Raw genomic sequence first — 16,388 nt, 5'->3', positions numbered from 1 at the left:
AGTACTGAAAAACAATGAAAAACGTTAACTACACAAAATCTTAAGTTTTTTAGTTATTCCTTTCAGTGGTAAAAACCTGCTGAATATATTTAAATGTGATTTGCAGAGTATCCATGTAGATGTCCTATTGGCAAAGGGTTTGGTTTTTGGAGTTAACCCTATATTTATTTCTGATTATTTTATAAAAGAGAAGGGGCTGTTCTGTCCCATATATATTGAACATACATGGTGCTTGTTTTGGAAAGAGTATGAAGTTTCTTGAATAAATGTGTGTAATGATGATGCATTATTGTAAAAAATTCACATAATATTGTCACTATAAACATTTTCTCCAAAAAATCATTTGACTGTTGACAATTCATTATGGATACTCAGCAAAACATTATTACATGGAAAAAACACATTATTTGCCACTTGTTTGACCATCTATTTTTGCAATCAAGGTTTCAGTTCATTAGCCCATTGTTTAGTATAATAACCCAAAACCCAGTAAGCAAAAATAAATAATCAATGAAATAAGTGGCAAAAATGTAGTTTCTAATATCCAATCAGTTATTATTAAAATAATAATAAAACAAACACACACCTGAGCATACACTCATCCCCCCCCCCCCTCAAAACACACACACACACACACACACACACACACACACACACACACACCAATCAGCCTGGTTCAATATAGCTGTGTAGATGTACATATCTGTATGTGTGTTGTTAATTCTAAAGGAAAACAATGTTTGAAAGCTTAGCAATGATTTTAGTCTTACATATGTTCCTATTAACACTTGAATTATACTTTTGCTCTTTCTATTATTAATATTCCACCAAGGAACTTCCATTAACATAGTCAACAGACAAAGACATGCATTAGAACATTAAGGTGTCAACAAGTTGGGGTTGGGGTTGGGGTTGGGGTTGGGTTGTTCGGGGAAGGAGACCAGACAGCAAGGTCATCGGTCTGATCGGATTAGGGAAGGACGGGGCAGGAAGTCGGCCGTGACCTTTCAAGGGAACCATCCCGGCATTTGCCTGGAGCGATTTATGGATATCACAGAAAACCTAAATCAGGATGGCCGGATGTGGGATTGAACCACCGTCCTCCCAAATGCAAGTGTCAACAAGTGTTCCAAATACACCTGTAGAGGTGTCGGCAAGAAAACTGAACACGGCTACTGAAACTGTAACTTGATATAACATCATGAAACATGAAAATGGTTATGAACACATGACACTAATGGGTGACTCTGGATACCAAAGGAAAGGGTGATTCAAGATATTTATTTCTGTTATCATGCAAAGGCGGGCTGCAGTGAGCAAATGTATGTCCTGAAATTCTGCATCTGCTTCCACAAAAATGTTTTTGCATTAGAAATTAACTGTAAAAAAAGAGAAACACTATTCCATTGTTGGACAATTTGGAAGCTCAAAGTACTCCCGTAATGTGATAGGTTGCAGTTAATGTATTCATTTAATTCATAGTTAAATAATAAAAACCTCTTTAGAGGACATAAAACATGTATTACTAAAAGTGTCATTCACTAAAATAAGGTCTGTGTGTTAGACGTGCAACTCAAATAATCAGGTAATTACACAAAACACATGTGTCAAAACACACTGAATATTTTCTGAACACCAAATATCAACCTTTTATATACTTTTTAACTATTGCTTAAACAAATGTTTTGTTTTTGTTATGGCTATCTAAAAATAGAACTACATTCTACATCACCAAATACCTAGATAGAAGTCTGTACAAAATTCATATGTAACAATGGTTTTAGCCTTAATAACATACCAGCACCAAAACACATAAAATCTGTTTATGTCCATTTCAGACTGCACAGCATAAAACTATGTTTTTTCTAGATCAATGCTGAACAGCATAGTCTTGGGCAACAATTACCCACAATGCAGTCCACAATTCTAGAACTAAACACAATCCCAACAGGGGTACTTACAAAACTGCAGTGTTCATATTCAAAACATTCACGGAAATCTATAAAAACATTAAAACACATGACATCTCAGATTGGAAAATGAGCTTTCCATCATTTGTAACAAAATTATTGGAACACTCCATAAGTACCAGGTCTTTCATTTACTATCAACAATAATTCAGTCTAAATTTTAGTCTCTACAAAAATCTTAACAGTATCCAAGTTTTCCACTGCAATGAAATTGCCTCCATCACTGAACATGATTTGTTTACTGAAAATGACATACGTAATGAGATCCCAAGTTCTGACAGCCACACAAACCTAATTCAAAACTGCACACAAAACCTATGTTGAACTAATAGACACTGATTTAACAAAACTCTGTTTATTTTATAGTCAATAAATGTATACATCTGCTAAGTCAAAACTGTGCAATCTATTAATTTATGCCACCCTGTGTGCATTGTTCAGAAATTCTAAGTACATCTTTTGGCTACTGCAAAATCATATTGTTTACTGTATGTTCAATTAATAAGATAATGAACTTGGCTGAAAACCACGTGATCAGTGTTAAATGTGATGCATACATGAAAAATGCATAGTAAAGATTAACATATGTTGTAGCAGAGTGACTGAGCAGGTGTATCTATGGACAATAAATTTAACTCATTCAGTCACAGTCCTCTAAACTACAATTTATTTACGAATGAAAAAGTTAAAATATAATCCTTCACTGCTTGTTAACTGTGATATTTTTTACCAAATCCGGCAAAAATTAAATAATTTAGGAATAAAGGAGACTACTCAATGAACAGCAGAAGCACTGAGTCGTCGATCTGCACACACAAAAGAGAATGAAAATTTTAATAGCTTTTGTTATATGAAATCCTCTGATGGGCAAGAGAGTGACACACACACACACACACACACACACACACACACACACACACACCAGTGCACCACCTACATTGTGCCAGCTAGACAGTCAATTCAGTGGGTGGCCTGGGTCGAGGGTTGTGTCGAGTTGGGTGGGTAGAGGAAGAAAGAGGCAGAAAGCTGGAGGAGGGATTGGGGACAGATAGCTAGTGACTCAGAGGAAGGCAGCAAGTGTGCACACTACTAATGTGGGAATGAAGGGTGCCAGGTGCCCAAGCTAAGCATGTGGCACATGGGGACCAGAGATGATGAGGTGCAGTGCACGAAGAAGATGGTGTGAAGGTCTGGATTGGGAGGAAGTGATAGGACAGACAAAGGGTAAAGTGTTAGATGGAGGGTGTGTGGAGAATGGATTGGCAGAGATTGAGGCCAGGAAGATTATAGTATTGAAAGACGTGTTACAAGGCTAACTCTCATCTATGTAAATCAGAAAAGCCGGTACTACAGAAAAGGAGTCAGCTGATATGGGTTGTGAAGCAGATATTGACCTCAAACATGTTGTGCTCAGCAATGTGCTATGCCACAAAGTGGTCAACTTTGTTCTCGGCCATTGTTTGTCAGTAGCCATTCATTCTGGTGGAAAGCTGTTGGTGGTCATGCCAATATAAAATGCTTTGCAATTATTGCAGCAGAGCTAGTATATCATACAACTGCTTTCGCAGGTAGCCCTGTCTCTGATGGGGTAGGACAAGCCTGTGAGCAGCAGACTAGAGTAGAGTAAAGTAGGATGCGCTGCATGCACGCATCAGACAGCTGTTGTATGTGGGAATTCCACAAGGATATGGCCCATGTGAACAAGGGGTTGGTAGTGGGAGTGGCATAAGAATGGGCAAGGATGTTGTGTAGATTGGGTGGATGACACAATATCACATTAGGTGTGAGGAGGATCTTTGGTAGGACGTTCATCATTTCCAGGCATGATAATAAATAATCAAAGCCCTGGTGAAAGACATGGTTCAATAGCTCCAGTCTAGGGTGATACTGGCTGGTGAGGGGGAAGCTCATTTGCAGCCGATTCTTGGGGGTGGTGGGAGGATTAGGGGTGTGAGGATATGACACGGGAAATCTGTTTGTGGACTAGGTTTGGGGGATAGTGTCTATGGCAGTACTCTTGCGCCGCATGCCTAGCCCACACAACTGCCACCCCTTCCTCTCACATTCCTAGCCTGCACATCTGTTACCTCCCTCTGAGCTGCCAGTTACCCATCCCTAACTCCCTTCCAGCTTCTTTCTCCCTCTACCCATTCAACCCAACACAATCCCAAATCCAGTCCATCTGCTGAACCGTCTATCCAGGCAGCACACTGTAGGTGCACAGGTCCCAACACAATCCCAAATCCAGTCCATCTGCTGAACTGTCTATCCAGGCCGCACACTGTAGGTGCACAGGTGTGTGTGTGTGTGTGGGGGGGGGGGGGGGGGGGGGGTGCGCGTGCGAGCACTCTCACTCATCAAACACTTTATCCCAAATGCTAGCAAAGTTTTCACTCATTTTATGTGTGTCTGTCGATGACCCAATGCTTCTGCTATTCGATATGTGGTCTCCTTTACTCCTAAATTATTTAAATTTTACCAATCCTTATTCCACAATAATTATGTGGAATTTCATTTTATTGTTAGAAATGCTTGAAATGACTATTTTACAATACTGTTTTACCTCACACAAAAATTAGCTAATGTGTATTACAGATTCTTATTGTCATGGGTAAATGGATGAAGGTGGGTTGACATTTAGGAGGCAAAAATACATTCTGCTGACACAGTGGGATACTGTACCAACAGTCTGCTCAACAATACTGAAGATGTGGTAACATATATGCATTCTGGATTAAACAACATAAAATTTGCTATCCCAGAATATAAAAGACCACCACCACTGCTCAATTAATATTGAACAGACAGTACGCAAGTACTTGATGCTGTGATTGTCTAGTGGCTCTGGGGGTCCAGAGTTCAATCCCAGATAGAGGTGGGGATTTTTCCTCGTTCCACTTTCTCCACGATGACCCCAGCTCCACTCAGCCTGCTATCAAATGAGTACTGGGGGATCAGTTTGAGGGTTAAAAGGTGGCTGGTGCAATGGGCCTGCCACCCTCCCCCTCCTAGTGCTATGGCAAAGAAAGACTGAACTCTCCCTGCAGTTAGACCAATAGCCAGGTCGCATGCTTGTGCCACAGATTTTACCTTTTCTCTATGCAAGTATTTTGCTATCTCTATTTGTGTTCAGAAATAAATTTGATTCACTATGAAAATAAACTTTTTTTTTTTCATGGAAACAGAATCGCCTAAAGCATTCATGTATACTTCCACAGTGATTCTTTTCTTTATTTCCAGTTTTCAGGTCATTTGCAACAATTGCCAGACTCATATTGGAGAAGAAACAACTTTGGACACATGAAGGATTGTAATTGCTGCAAATTAATAAATGTAAATGTGAAATAATGAAAAATGACTGAGTTGCAGATGAGGAACTGTGTGACAACAGGTAAAGAAATGAAAAAGAAAGCACCGAGTTTGAAAGCTGATCCTAATACTGAAAACTTCCCACGTCATAATCTGGGAAAGAACTTCTGACAAAATGATACAGGAAAACAATTAACTCACTGTTAAGGAGGATCGATCATTATTTGACAACAATGTTAGCTCAGCCATTACACCATCCAATTCAGTTTGTTTCAAAAAGATTGCATAAACCATATTTTCCTTAACTTAATCAAAACCTATCCATACTTGCCCTTTGTATTAGATGAAAGATTAAACATTTTCACACTAGACTGTTTCTGATATTAAGAGATAGCTAGATGATGATTATGATGATGGTGATGATAATATGATGGTATCATCAGTAGACCAAACCATATTAACTTTTTTCTGGCTGCACACGAGGTCATGCTATAAGAGAAAAAGGTGGTGGTTGTGGTGGTGGTGGTGGTGGTTAGAGTTTAACGTCCCATCGACAACGAGGTCATTAGAGACAGAGCGCAAGCTCGGGTTAGGGAAGGATTGGGACGGAAATCGGCCGTGCCCTTTCAAAGGAACAATCTCGGCATTCGCCTGAAATGATTTAGGGAAATCACGGAAAACCTAAATCAGGATGGCCAGAGACAGGATTGAACTGTCGTCCTCCCGAATGCGAGAGAGAAAAAGGTGCAGTGTGTTTAGCATCACTTACAAAACCTGGTACTTCTAAAGAAATATTCGGTATGATGACAGTAAAATGTTTCTCCAAAACAAGATGTTGGTAGTGTTATAACAACGGAGTTAACTGGCATTAGTTGTTTCAGTTTATCATGTTCCCTCTGCTCATACACTCACCAGATCTCTTAGAATCAGATTTTCATATCTTGTGGGTTACCGAACAAAACAATTAAAAGCAGAAACATGATGAAGAAGTTATTCTAAATAAATGTATACTGGATTGGAAAATTTTATTTCCTGCAGATTATTATGTAAAGCTGGCATAGAAGCACTAAGTTTATGACAACCACACTGAACAATTGCAATCAACTGATGTTAGTTTATGCAATAAGTACATTGTGAAACAATATAAAATCTCTTTTCATTTAACACATCTCTTAAAAATGTAAAACAATTTAGAGTAAAATAAACAAACAAATGAAGTACACTTACACTGCAAGAACAGATTTCATTGATTTGTCTGCCATTAGCCTGGCATACCACGTCTCGCCAACCTAAAGAGTAACTTTCCCCTGCAACTGGTACTTTCCTTACACCATTAATCTTCTCAGTGCATTACAGTTTCTGATTGTTTAGGCACTGTTACAGATATTAATTAATAATTTGTATTTTCTGCATTTTCAATAAACAAATACATATATATAAATAAATTAATGACTTTAGTAACAGTTAAAATTGTATACACAACTCTCTGAACACAACAACATTAACATTAACACACAGTATTAACAACTATAACAGCAGTAGCAAAAAATTATACTTATAATATTTCATATAATACAAACTTAATAAAATGGGAGGGACTAGCAATATCTGTAAGTCATGGGTATTCCAAATTTCACACATAGTTCCTTTAAACACAACACTCTTAAAAGTTCCTGCAACAGGACTCACAAAGCAGCTAAGATGAAATAATTACATGTATTTGTTACTAGATAATTTTGTGATCATAGAGTATTAAGCCCTAAAACTGAATAGTACATTATACTACACAAGTAAAATTTGCATCATGCTCATAATGTCCTTTAAAACATTCCTTTCAATGTTAACAGTTACATATATAATTACCAATAAATAGACATATTATTTGCCTAGCAAATATACAAACATTTTACTGCTTCCCCTCCCACTTAAAACTTGAAGTTCAAATATTAAAAAAATATCATCACATATTCAAGTTCTTCAAGGACACATTGAAATTAGATAGCAAACTCAGCCAGCGAACAGCAGCTCTACTCAAAGAAAACTGTACTGTATTTCGAAAAATCTCTAATTTAAGCATTGTCAGCAAACACAGTTGCTAATTCTAAAACAAATCAGACAAAGCAAAACTCTTATCTATGGTATACTGATGCATTTAAGTACTGTGTCACATTAAATAGTAAAACAACAACAAAATGTTTCAAAATAATCACACAAGGTCCCTTTATCCAGGTAACAATATTTCACTCTTTACATATTTTACAAATACTTATCAATATCAAAATAGTTCACCCATGAACTATTTCAACATGAAGTACACTGGAAAAAGCTGAAAAACCGCATCACACATTTTATAGCAGATTTATGTCCACAATGCACAAAATGTGTGGTCCAGAACCAGTAGTATTTAGTACTTGACTGAGTCAACAGGCACATTCATGAAAATACTATACTTGTTAAAAGGAAGAGAACTTCCAAAGGAACATTACAACATAATACTCATCAGATTATCCTAACAGTAACTGTCTGGTTCCATGGGTACTTAGGAATGATTAACAGCTAAACAAGACTGAAGACATAACTTATCTGTATAACCAAAATACCTAAGTACTAACTCTAGTAATCATCTTGGTCCAAGATGGAAACTCTTCCGCCTGTGAGACTTCCTTTCCCGCAAAGTGAGGTATTCTTTTCTCCGTACACTAGATCTTAATTCCAAAATATGATTGACTTTCTGCACAATTTCATCAGCTGTTGCATGATCAGCTTCAAAATCATGGTGCTTATAACTGGCTGCTGCAGGCTGATTTTGCTCAGCTGATGGTGCATGATGATATACAAGACGAAATGTTGCACGGCCACCGGATTTTGTGTCTGTGAGGTCACAAGCAGCTACATTGTCCATGTCATAGCTTACAGCTTTCTGTCGCCCCCAGAATTTTGATGCCACTTTCTGCTGTACAACTGGGTCAATCTCTACTTTCTCTCCAGATATTCCTGTGATAAAAGCATACAATAAATTTATTTTTGCTCTTGATAGGAGATCACAGCAGAAGATTTTTACATATATTATAACACCAGTTGAAACTATTGCTACAAAACAAACTACTGTATATTAATTACTAGATGATGCAAAAATACTATCTCCATTAACACTGATTATTTAGAGAAATGAATTGCAATGAAGAGGATTTTGTTAAATACAAACTGCATTTTTTCAGTTGCACATACATGTAATCTCAAAATCACAAATAAAGTATTGCTACTAACTTCATAATGCAATTATACAGACAGATATTCTGTGCATTGTAAAAAAGCCAATGCCTACTAACAGTCTCATGCCAGTGGTAGTTCACAAAGGTATATATTACTACACATCCACATTGTGAGTGACAGACATCTCATTTTTCTTCAAATCTATAGTTACAGTCTTTAAGTAGTCACACAAAAAAGCATTCGATTCAAGACAAATAATTGTATAAAAGAAGTTTCTTGTTTAAAAGCCCTTACTCAACTTCTTATTTAATATTGCATTGAAGAATTATTCATGTCAATTAGACACTATATGGTTTTGTGCAAGAAAACAATGTGCACTGAGATGTTACAGCAGTAAACAAAACTTCCAACCATAAATAAATCACATTAGATGATGCTGATCAAAGTATGGTTTAGCAGCAATCATTTGTAACTGAAGCAGACTGCTACTTCACAGATTCTTATATCAGACAAAAATTTCAACAAACATCAAAACTTTTAACTGTTCTATTATTAAATACTCTACCTCTGCCAGTAGCAGGCACTGTTTGTTTATTTTTTACATTTTTTATTTCATATCCCCACAAATTGCCACACCCAGATATTTGTCTGAGTTGAGTGAGTTCAACTGTGAATCATTGGCATTTTAGACATAGGATACTACTATTCTTCATTTTGAAAAGTGCACTGTTATACATTTCTGAAAATTTAAAGCAAGTTCCCAATATTTTCATTACATTGAACTCATCATGATTTGACTGAATATTTATGCAGTTTCTATCAAACATTATTTCATTATAGATAATTTCATCATCTGTGAAAAGTTTGAGGTGTTTGTTAATATTTTCTGCCAAGTCACTAATATACAACATGAAGAACTAGAGCCCCAACACACTTTCCTGGGGAAAGCCTGAAATTACTTCTCCATACTTTTGTTAATAAACACTGGTGAGATAGCAAGTCAAATGATTTTTGGAATTCAAGAGATACTAATCTGCTTTCTTGATTCATGGCAGTCAGGACATCATGTGAGATAAGCACATGTTGGGTTTTGCATAATGGATGTTTTCTGGATCCATGCTGGGTGGTATGGAAGAGCTCACTTCAAGGTGCCTCATTGTTTTTGAGCTTATTGTAAATTATACGATTCTACAACATATGGACATCAATGAGAGTGGACAGTAGTTTTAAGGACCACATCTATTACCCTTTTTGAAGACACAAGTGGCCTGTACTACTTTCCAACCACAGCGCACAGTTTTTGTTAAAGGGATCTATGGTATATTATGTTTAAATGGAGCTAACTGAGCTGCAGATCCTGTAAAGATACTTGTCAGGATTCTATCGGGCCTGGAGTCTTGTTTAATATTAGCTATTTTAGCTGTTTCTCAACACCACTCTCACTAATGTCTATAGTTATCATCTTTGCAGTGGTGCAAGAAGTTAAGTGCAACAGTAAATCTGTATCTTCCTTAATAAAGGAATATCTGAAAACTGAATTCAGTTTTTCTGCTTTTACTTTGTTACCCTCAGTTTCAGTTCCTATATCATCCACACATGTGGACACTAACTTTGGCACTACTTACAGCATTTACACATGACTAGAATTTATTTGGGTTTTGTGAGTGATGTTTCAAAAATATTCTGTTATGGTAGCCATTGTAGGATTCATGCACTGCTGAGAGCCAAATAAATTTCATTCACATAATTCTACCTATGGTCCTATGCTTTGTTTTAAACCTATCACAGAAAAGACACTGTTTCTTTACAAATTTCTTTACAGTGATTTTATTCCTCCCATCATGAACTTTTCTGCTATGTACATATCTGTCTAGTGTACTGTCAACTATTTTTTTAAACTTGAGCCAAGATTCTATATGCTCCTGCCCAGAAGTAAATATTTTGAGTCCTCTTGGAGATGTGACATGACTGCCTCTTATTCTAACTTACAACCCATGTAAATCTTCCTACTTGTTTCAGCTGTCCTTTGGACTTTACTAATCACTGATGCTCTAACTGCCTGATGGCAGTTTCAATATGGACATTCTCAAGGAGCTCAGCTCTATTTGTTGCCATTAGGTTTAATACATTTCCACGACAAGTAGGCTCCGGAACGAGTGCATTTAGTAGTGTTTTATCTCTTGTCAGGACCACCACCTTAAAAAGCCATAATTTTCCCAACTGATTGTTGGATATTGAAGTCTTCAATGATAGCACGATTGGGCAACATTCGTGCTAGCGAAATGAGATTTTCTTTAAAACTTTTGCTTACATCTGAGGGTGGAGAAGTGGGTGACCAACCTTGATACTGAATCTTAGCCAAACAATATCACATGCAGTTTCAATTTCTATCTTTGTGAATTTGAGTTTTGTGTTTACTGTAACAAATACACTGATGGGCAAAAAATCACAATATCAAAAAAATAATTAATGTAGAGTAATGAAATTTTGCAAATACTTTTGTCTAGGCAACATATTTAAGTGATTTGCACTGTAAGATCACGGGTTAACGTAAGCACGAGATATTGCAAATGCGAAATGCTGGTACATTTAAAAAAACTGGTGTAACCACTAGAATGTTGACTGTGAGAATGCGAATGTGCGTGCATTGTGTTGTACAGATTCTGGATATCAGTTTAAGTGAATGCATTCCATGCTTGACGCACTCGATTGGTCAGTACAGGAAGGGTTAATGCCGGTTGTGGATGACGCTGGAGTTGTCATCTGACGATTTCCCATGTGCGCTCAACTGGTGACAGATTTGGTGATTGAACAGGCCGAGGCAACACGTTGACACTTTGTAGAGCATGTCGGGTTACACAACAGTACACGGGTTAGCGTTATCCTGCTGGAAAACGCTCCCTGGAATGCTGTTCATATACATCATCACAACAGTTTGAATCACCAGATTGATGTAAAAATTTGCAGTCAGGGTTTATGAGAACCACCAGAGTGCTCCTGCTGCCACAGAAAATTGTGCACCAGAACATAGTCCCAGATATAGGTCCAGTGTGTCTTAGCATGCAGACAGGTTGGTTGCAGGCTCTCAACTGGCCTTCTCCTAACCAATACAAGGCCATCATTGGCACCAACACAGAACCAGCTTTCATAAGTAAACACATCAGACCTCCACCCTGCCCTCCAATGAGCTCTTGCCCATCATCACTGAAATCACAAGTGACGGTAGTTTGTGGTCAGTGGAATGTACACTACACGGCAGCTGGCTCGGAGCTGTCCTTGAAGTACTTGATTTGTTGTGTCACTGTGATGCCAACTGCTGCTGCATATGAAGTACGATGTGCCAGAGCCACACACTGAAGACAATGGTCTTCTCTCTCAGTAGTGTCACACGGCCATCCAGTGGCCAGTCTTCTTGCAACCGTACATTTCCTTGACAACCACTACCAGCACACATGTACAGTGGTTACAGTTGTGCCAAGTCTCTCTGCAGTACTGCAGAAGGAACATCCAGCTTCTTGCGGCCCTATTACATCACCTTTTTCAAACTCTGTGAGGTGTCGATAATGGCATTATTTGTCACCTTAAAAGCATTCTTGACTAACATTAACTCACCGTGTCCAATCTCAAAGCTAACTTAATGCTCACAACTATTACAGCTTTTATTTAAAGCAAACCTGATTTGCATCCTCATAGTCGCATTAGTAGTACCACCCTTATGCAACTGGCACAAAATTTGAAGAGACATCATCTTTCAGATGTAGAAACACGCCTACCAACTTTTGTTTATTTGCACAATTCCTTCTTGGTGTCTTGATCGTCTTACTTCTGTTGGTGTACGCCACCTTCTTTTTCCATTATGCTAGCTTTTCAATATACTCTTAAACTTACCCCAAAAATTCTCACCGGTGTCAATATTGGCGTTTTGGCCATTTTTTATACCTAGTATTGTATGAGCTCCACTGTCTTTTTGGAGTGCTTGCAACACTGGGACATTGTTGCAGATGCTTTTGTGTTTCATTACTCGGATTTTAATTGTTTCATTGGTAAGAGCATTTCTTTGAAAACTACCCTAATACTTTTGGGTCTCATACAACTATCATTACTTGGAATTGATGAAATGTCGCATATGCTAAAAAACCCTCGTATGCAATCCACACTCAATCAGACACCAGGGTAACAGACTTTGATGTTTAGTGCACCCGCAACTCATTTAAGAGGACCCTTCAGTTATCAACATTATGGTGCAAGTCCAGGCAGTCACAGCCTAGCTCATCACAGAACCTTCGAAGTTTCTGTTTCGAGCCTTCTACTGGGTTCAGTTGATTTGTTATGAATACCTGTTAAAACTGATATAGTTTTTTCATAATTTTCAGATTTTTATCATCAGCTCTGGGGACATTACTGCAGGTTGTGAGCTTAACTGAAACTCTGTGAGCAAAGCAGATCATCTCAACCCTCTCTACCAACCACTGGAAAGCTACAAGTACGACTTCAGACTCGAGATGACAGCATCGTTCATTCCGACATGCACAGCCATATCCAGTTGTTTGCACGCTGTTCCCTCGATAGTTGCCAGACCAGCCTCTTTCACATGTCGAATGGGATCTCCAACCACATACACAGGACGCACAAGATGATCCCTTCTGTATCTTGATACCATTTCCGTAAGGGGTATGGTTATTAGTCATATGTTTAAACTGATGACAATTAACAGACTCCTACCCTTTTGTGTTTGGCTCCCGTTGACACAAGACGCAGCAGGTTTCTCAACAGGTGACATGTCTCATTTGTTTGATAGGAGAATGGGTGTAATACCTTGAGTTCTGCTTGGTCTGTACCTCCCCTTTACAGGACCACTTAGTCTACCACTGAAACACTACTCACAGTCAAGTGGATGTGTGGTGACAGATCCTGTACTTCCTCACAGGAGACTATATCCACTATAGAGGATAGTACTTAAGGTGCCTTTGGTATCTCTAGCACATGTCTCTCACCACTTTGCACAACAGGCCATTCAAAGCAGTTTCTAAACAACTGACAGCAATCTAAGATATTTGCAGCTGCTTATGAACAGCATTCAGAGTCTGAGAATGCCATTAACAGGGGGTTACATTCTTACTGATACAATGTACATCTGAACACCAAATAATTGACATTAAATTAGTCCCACTCATATTATATTTCACAATTTGGTATGATCCTAGTATTGAAAGTTCCCTTTAATCTCTTATGCCACAATGGCCAAGAAAGTGGTTTGTATAAATTACAAAAGAAAAACCTGGGATAACATTTACAGACTTTTCAAATATGAGTGTTAAGTCTCAAATTTTTTCTGAGGTTATGCTCACTAATAAACATGTAACAAAGTCGAAAACAGCATTACTGTAAGATAAACATCAATGAAGAAACTTCCTGGCAGATTAAAACTGTGTGCCGGACCGAGACTCAAATTCGGGACCTTTGCCTTTCTCGGTAGAGCACTTATCCATGAAAGGCAAAGGTCTCGAGTTCGAGTCTCAGTGTGGCACACAGTTTTAATCTGCCAGGAAGTTTCGTATCAGAGCACACTCCGCTACAGAGTTAAAATTTCATTCTGGAAACATCAATGATGTTAACTACAGTTGAAGTGAGAAACAAAATGGAACATAATACATGACAGTTGTAACAAGCATGAAATAGTGAATTTATTCTCAAAAAACTAATAGAATTTACAGGTTATGAAAAACTGTGTGGCCTAAATAAATGAACTATTTTGAATATCCCAAAAACCTTGGTATTTTTTTTAGTAAACTGTTAGCTTTATGAATCCATGTAAATGACATTTGTCCTCAGACTGTCTGTCAGCCGAGAAAAGCTGCCAAGTAATCATTTACACTTCATTACCATTGCTTAGGCAAAACCCAATGTAGGTGAACATACAAACTTTATTTTCCTTACACAAAAGTCACCTTAACATGTAAGAAAGAATTTTGCAACACATACGATCATACCATCTGGACTAGTAAATATCATATGGTTTAGACTAGAGCAATAAAAATTAACAACTAAATTTTTTACTGTATTCATTTGATAGTGATGAGACGTGTATCTGTTACAAAGTATTTGTTACTTGTTACTTTTGTTACTGACTGCCACTATGTATAGATGTTTCCTGAAATTTCTTGTGGACCCTTCTCTGGAAGAGTATGATTGTCAAAACAAATAGCACTTTGCTTTATTTCTTGGTTCTCCTCTGAAAAGGCCACACTGCTTTTTCTCTCCAAAATGACAGCACAACATAATGAGAAAATGTACTACACTATCAGTAATGTAGACTCATATGAATAGTACAATACACCATTGTAGAGCTAATCTCACCATTCAGTTTGGATCACAATTTAATTTTACAATTGAACTTAACACACTGTAAGAAACATAGGCAGATCTAACTAACTGATCTCAGCAACATACAGTTCCCACTCAAGTTACTCACACCATCTACTACTTGCACACAGCATTTGAACTCACAGGGCTTGGCCTATTTCATATTCTGTAAGATGTGCCATGTCTATTGTAGAGGTTTTAGATGTTCTAGCTATGGGTCAGATACAGCGGCTAGGAATGGAGTTGTCCGAGTTCGTTGCTGTAAAAGCATTATTGTGTAAATGAGAGTTTGCTAAATCTGATAATCAAGTTAGTGTTTTAATATAGGTCTTAATGTTTATATGAAGAAAACTTAAGTTTTTCATTTCACACAGTATTAATACTGCAACACACTTCACTCGATTTAAAAAAAGGATTCACTAAAAATGTCTTCATCTTCTCTTCAGGTACTAGGCAGGAATTGCCTGTTACGGTACCCATCTCTGTTGGGGGTCACTAAAAATATCTTAGCTTCATAATGAATTCCTCTTGTTTTAGACAATTACTCTGAATAAAATGTATGTAATGTTTGAAATTTTTTTAATCTTTCTCCATTCATGGATAGAAGGATGTAAGCTAAAAGTGTTAGTACCATCCGCTATTGCAGTTTGGTGGCAGACGCTATTAACTGCAGAACAGCTGTTGGCTTCTGTGTTACACAGCTATCTGTTGCAACAATCATAGCTGATTGCAAGCGCGGGAAAATTTTTTGTTAACGATAGTAAAAAAAAAAAAAAAAAAAAAGAGAGAGAGAAGAGAGAGAGAGAGAGAGAGAGAGACGAAATTAACAGTTCTTACTGAAATAATATGAAAGCAGCAATTTTTATCACATATTGTGAAATTTGTAATTTTTCCAATAAAATGTTAATAAATCCATGACCAGCAGTTTACTAATATTCGAAACTGATAGTTACTGAATATTAAAATTGCTTTTTGACTTTTGGTCTGCTCCAGCTTGTGGCTTGTGTATAATCTTAAAATGACAGTTCATTTCCCATGTAATAAAAAATTTGATGTGACGGCATATGTAGCACAGAAATCGGCAAAATTTATAACCGAATTTGACAAAACAGAACACCAAATGTCAGAAAAGAACATTGAATTTTAGAAAAAAAATTACCAAACTTTGAAAAAAAGTAACACCGAATTTGGGAAAAAACACATAAAAAATGCCAAAAAACCATGGGAACTGGCAAAACGAGCACCAAATTTAGCAAAAAGAATGCCAAATTTGACAAAAATGAACTGAGTCTGTCAAAAAATGAACTGAATCTGGCAAATAAGACATGAATTTGACAAAAAACATTGAATCTGGCAAAAAAACAACTTTGGCAAAAAAGAGACACCAAATGTGGCAAAAGATAACATGAAATATGGCAAAAATAGCAATTAATTCATCAAAAGTAACAACTAATATCATAAAAGTAACATCAAGTGTGGCAAAAAATTATACTGAATGTGGTCATAATATAAAACGAGTTTTTCCTGTCCCTG

General features: G+C 37.3%; 1 protein-coding gene across 1 annotated transcript in view; it reads right to left on the bottom strand.

Annotated features, from left to right (window-relative positions):
- Positions 1-2,840: 2,840 nt before the first annotated feature.
- LOC126470543 (target of rapamycin complex 2 subunit MAPKAP1) overlaps positions 2,841-16,388 on the bottom strand; it is a 116,011-nt gene continuing 102,463 nt past the window's right edge. The window contains exon 9 of the mRNA XM_050098474.1: positions 2,841-8,273. Within this exon, the coding sequence (XP_049954431.1) occupies positions 7,900-8,273 (374 nt within the window). The 3' untranslated portion in view covers positions 2,841-7,899. The remainder of the gene's footprint in view (positions 8,274-16,388) is intronic.

The sequence above is a fragment of the Schistocerca serialis genome, chromosome 3, assembly GCF_023864345.2.
Source record: "Schistocerca serialis cubense isolate TAMUIC-IGC-003099 chromosome 3, iqSchSeri2.2, whole genome shotgun sequence".
Taxonomy (NCBI): domain Eukaryota; kingdom Metazoa; phylum Arthropoda; class Insecta; order Orthoptera; family Acrididae; genus Schistocerca; species Schistocerca serialis.
Note: the sequence above shows the minus strand (reverse complement) of the source record. Positions and strands in the feature narration are given on the sequence as shown.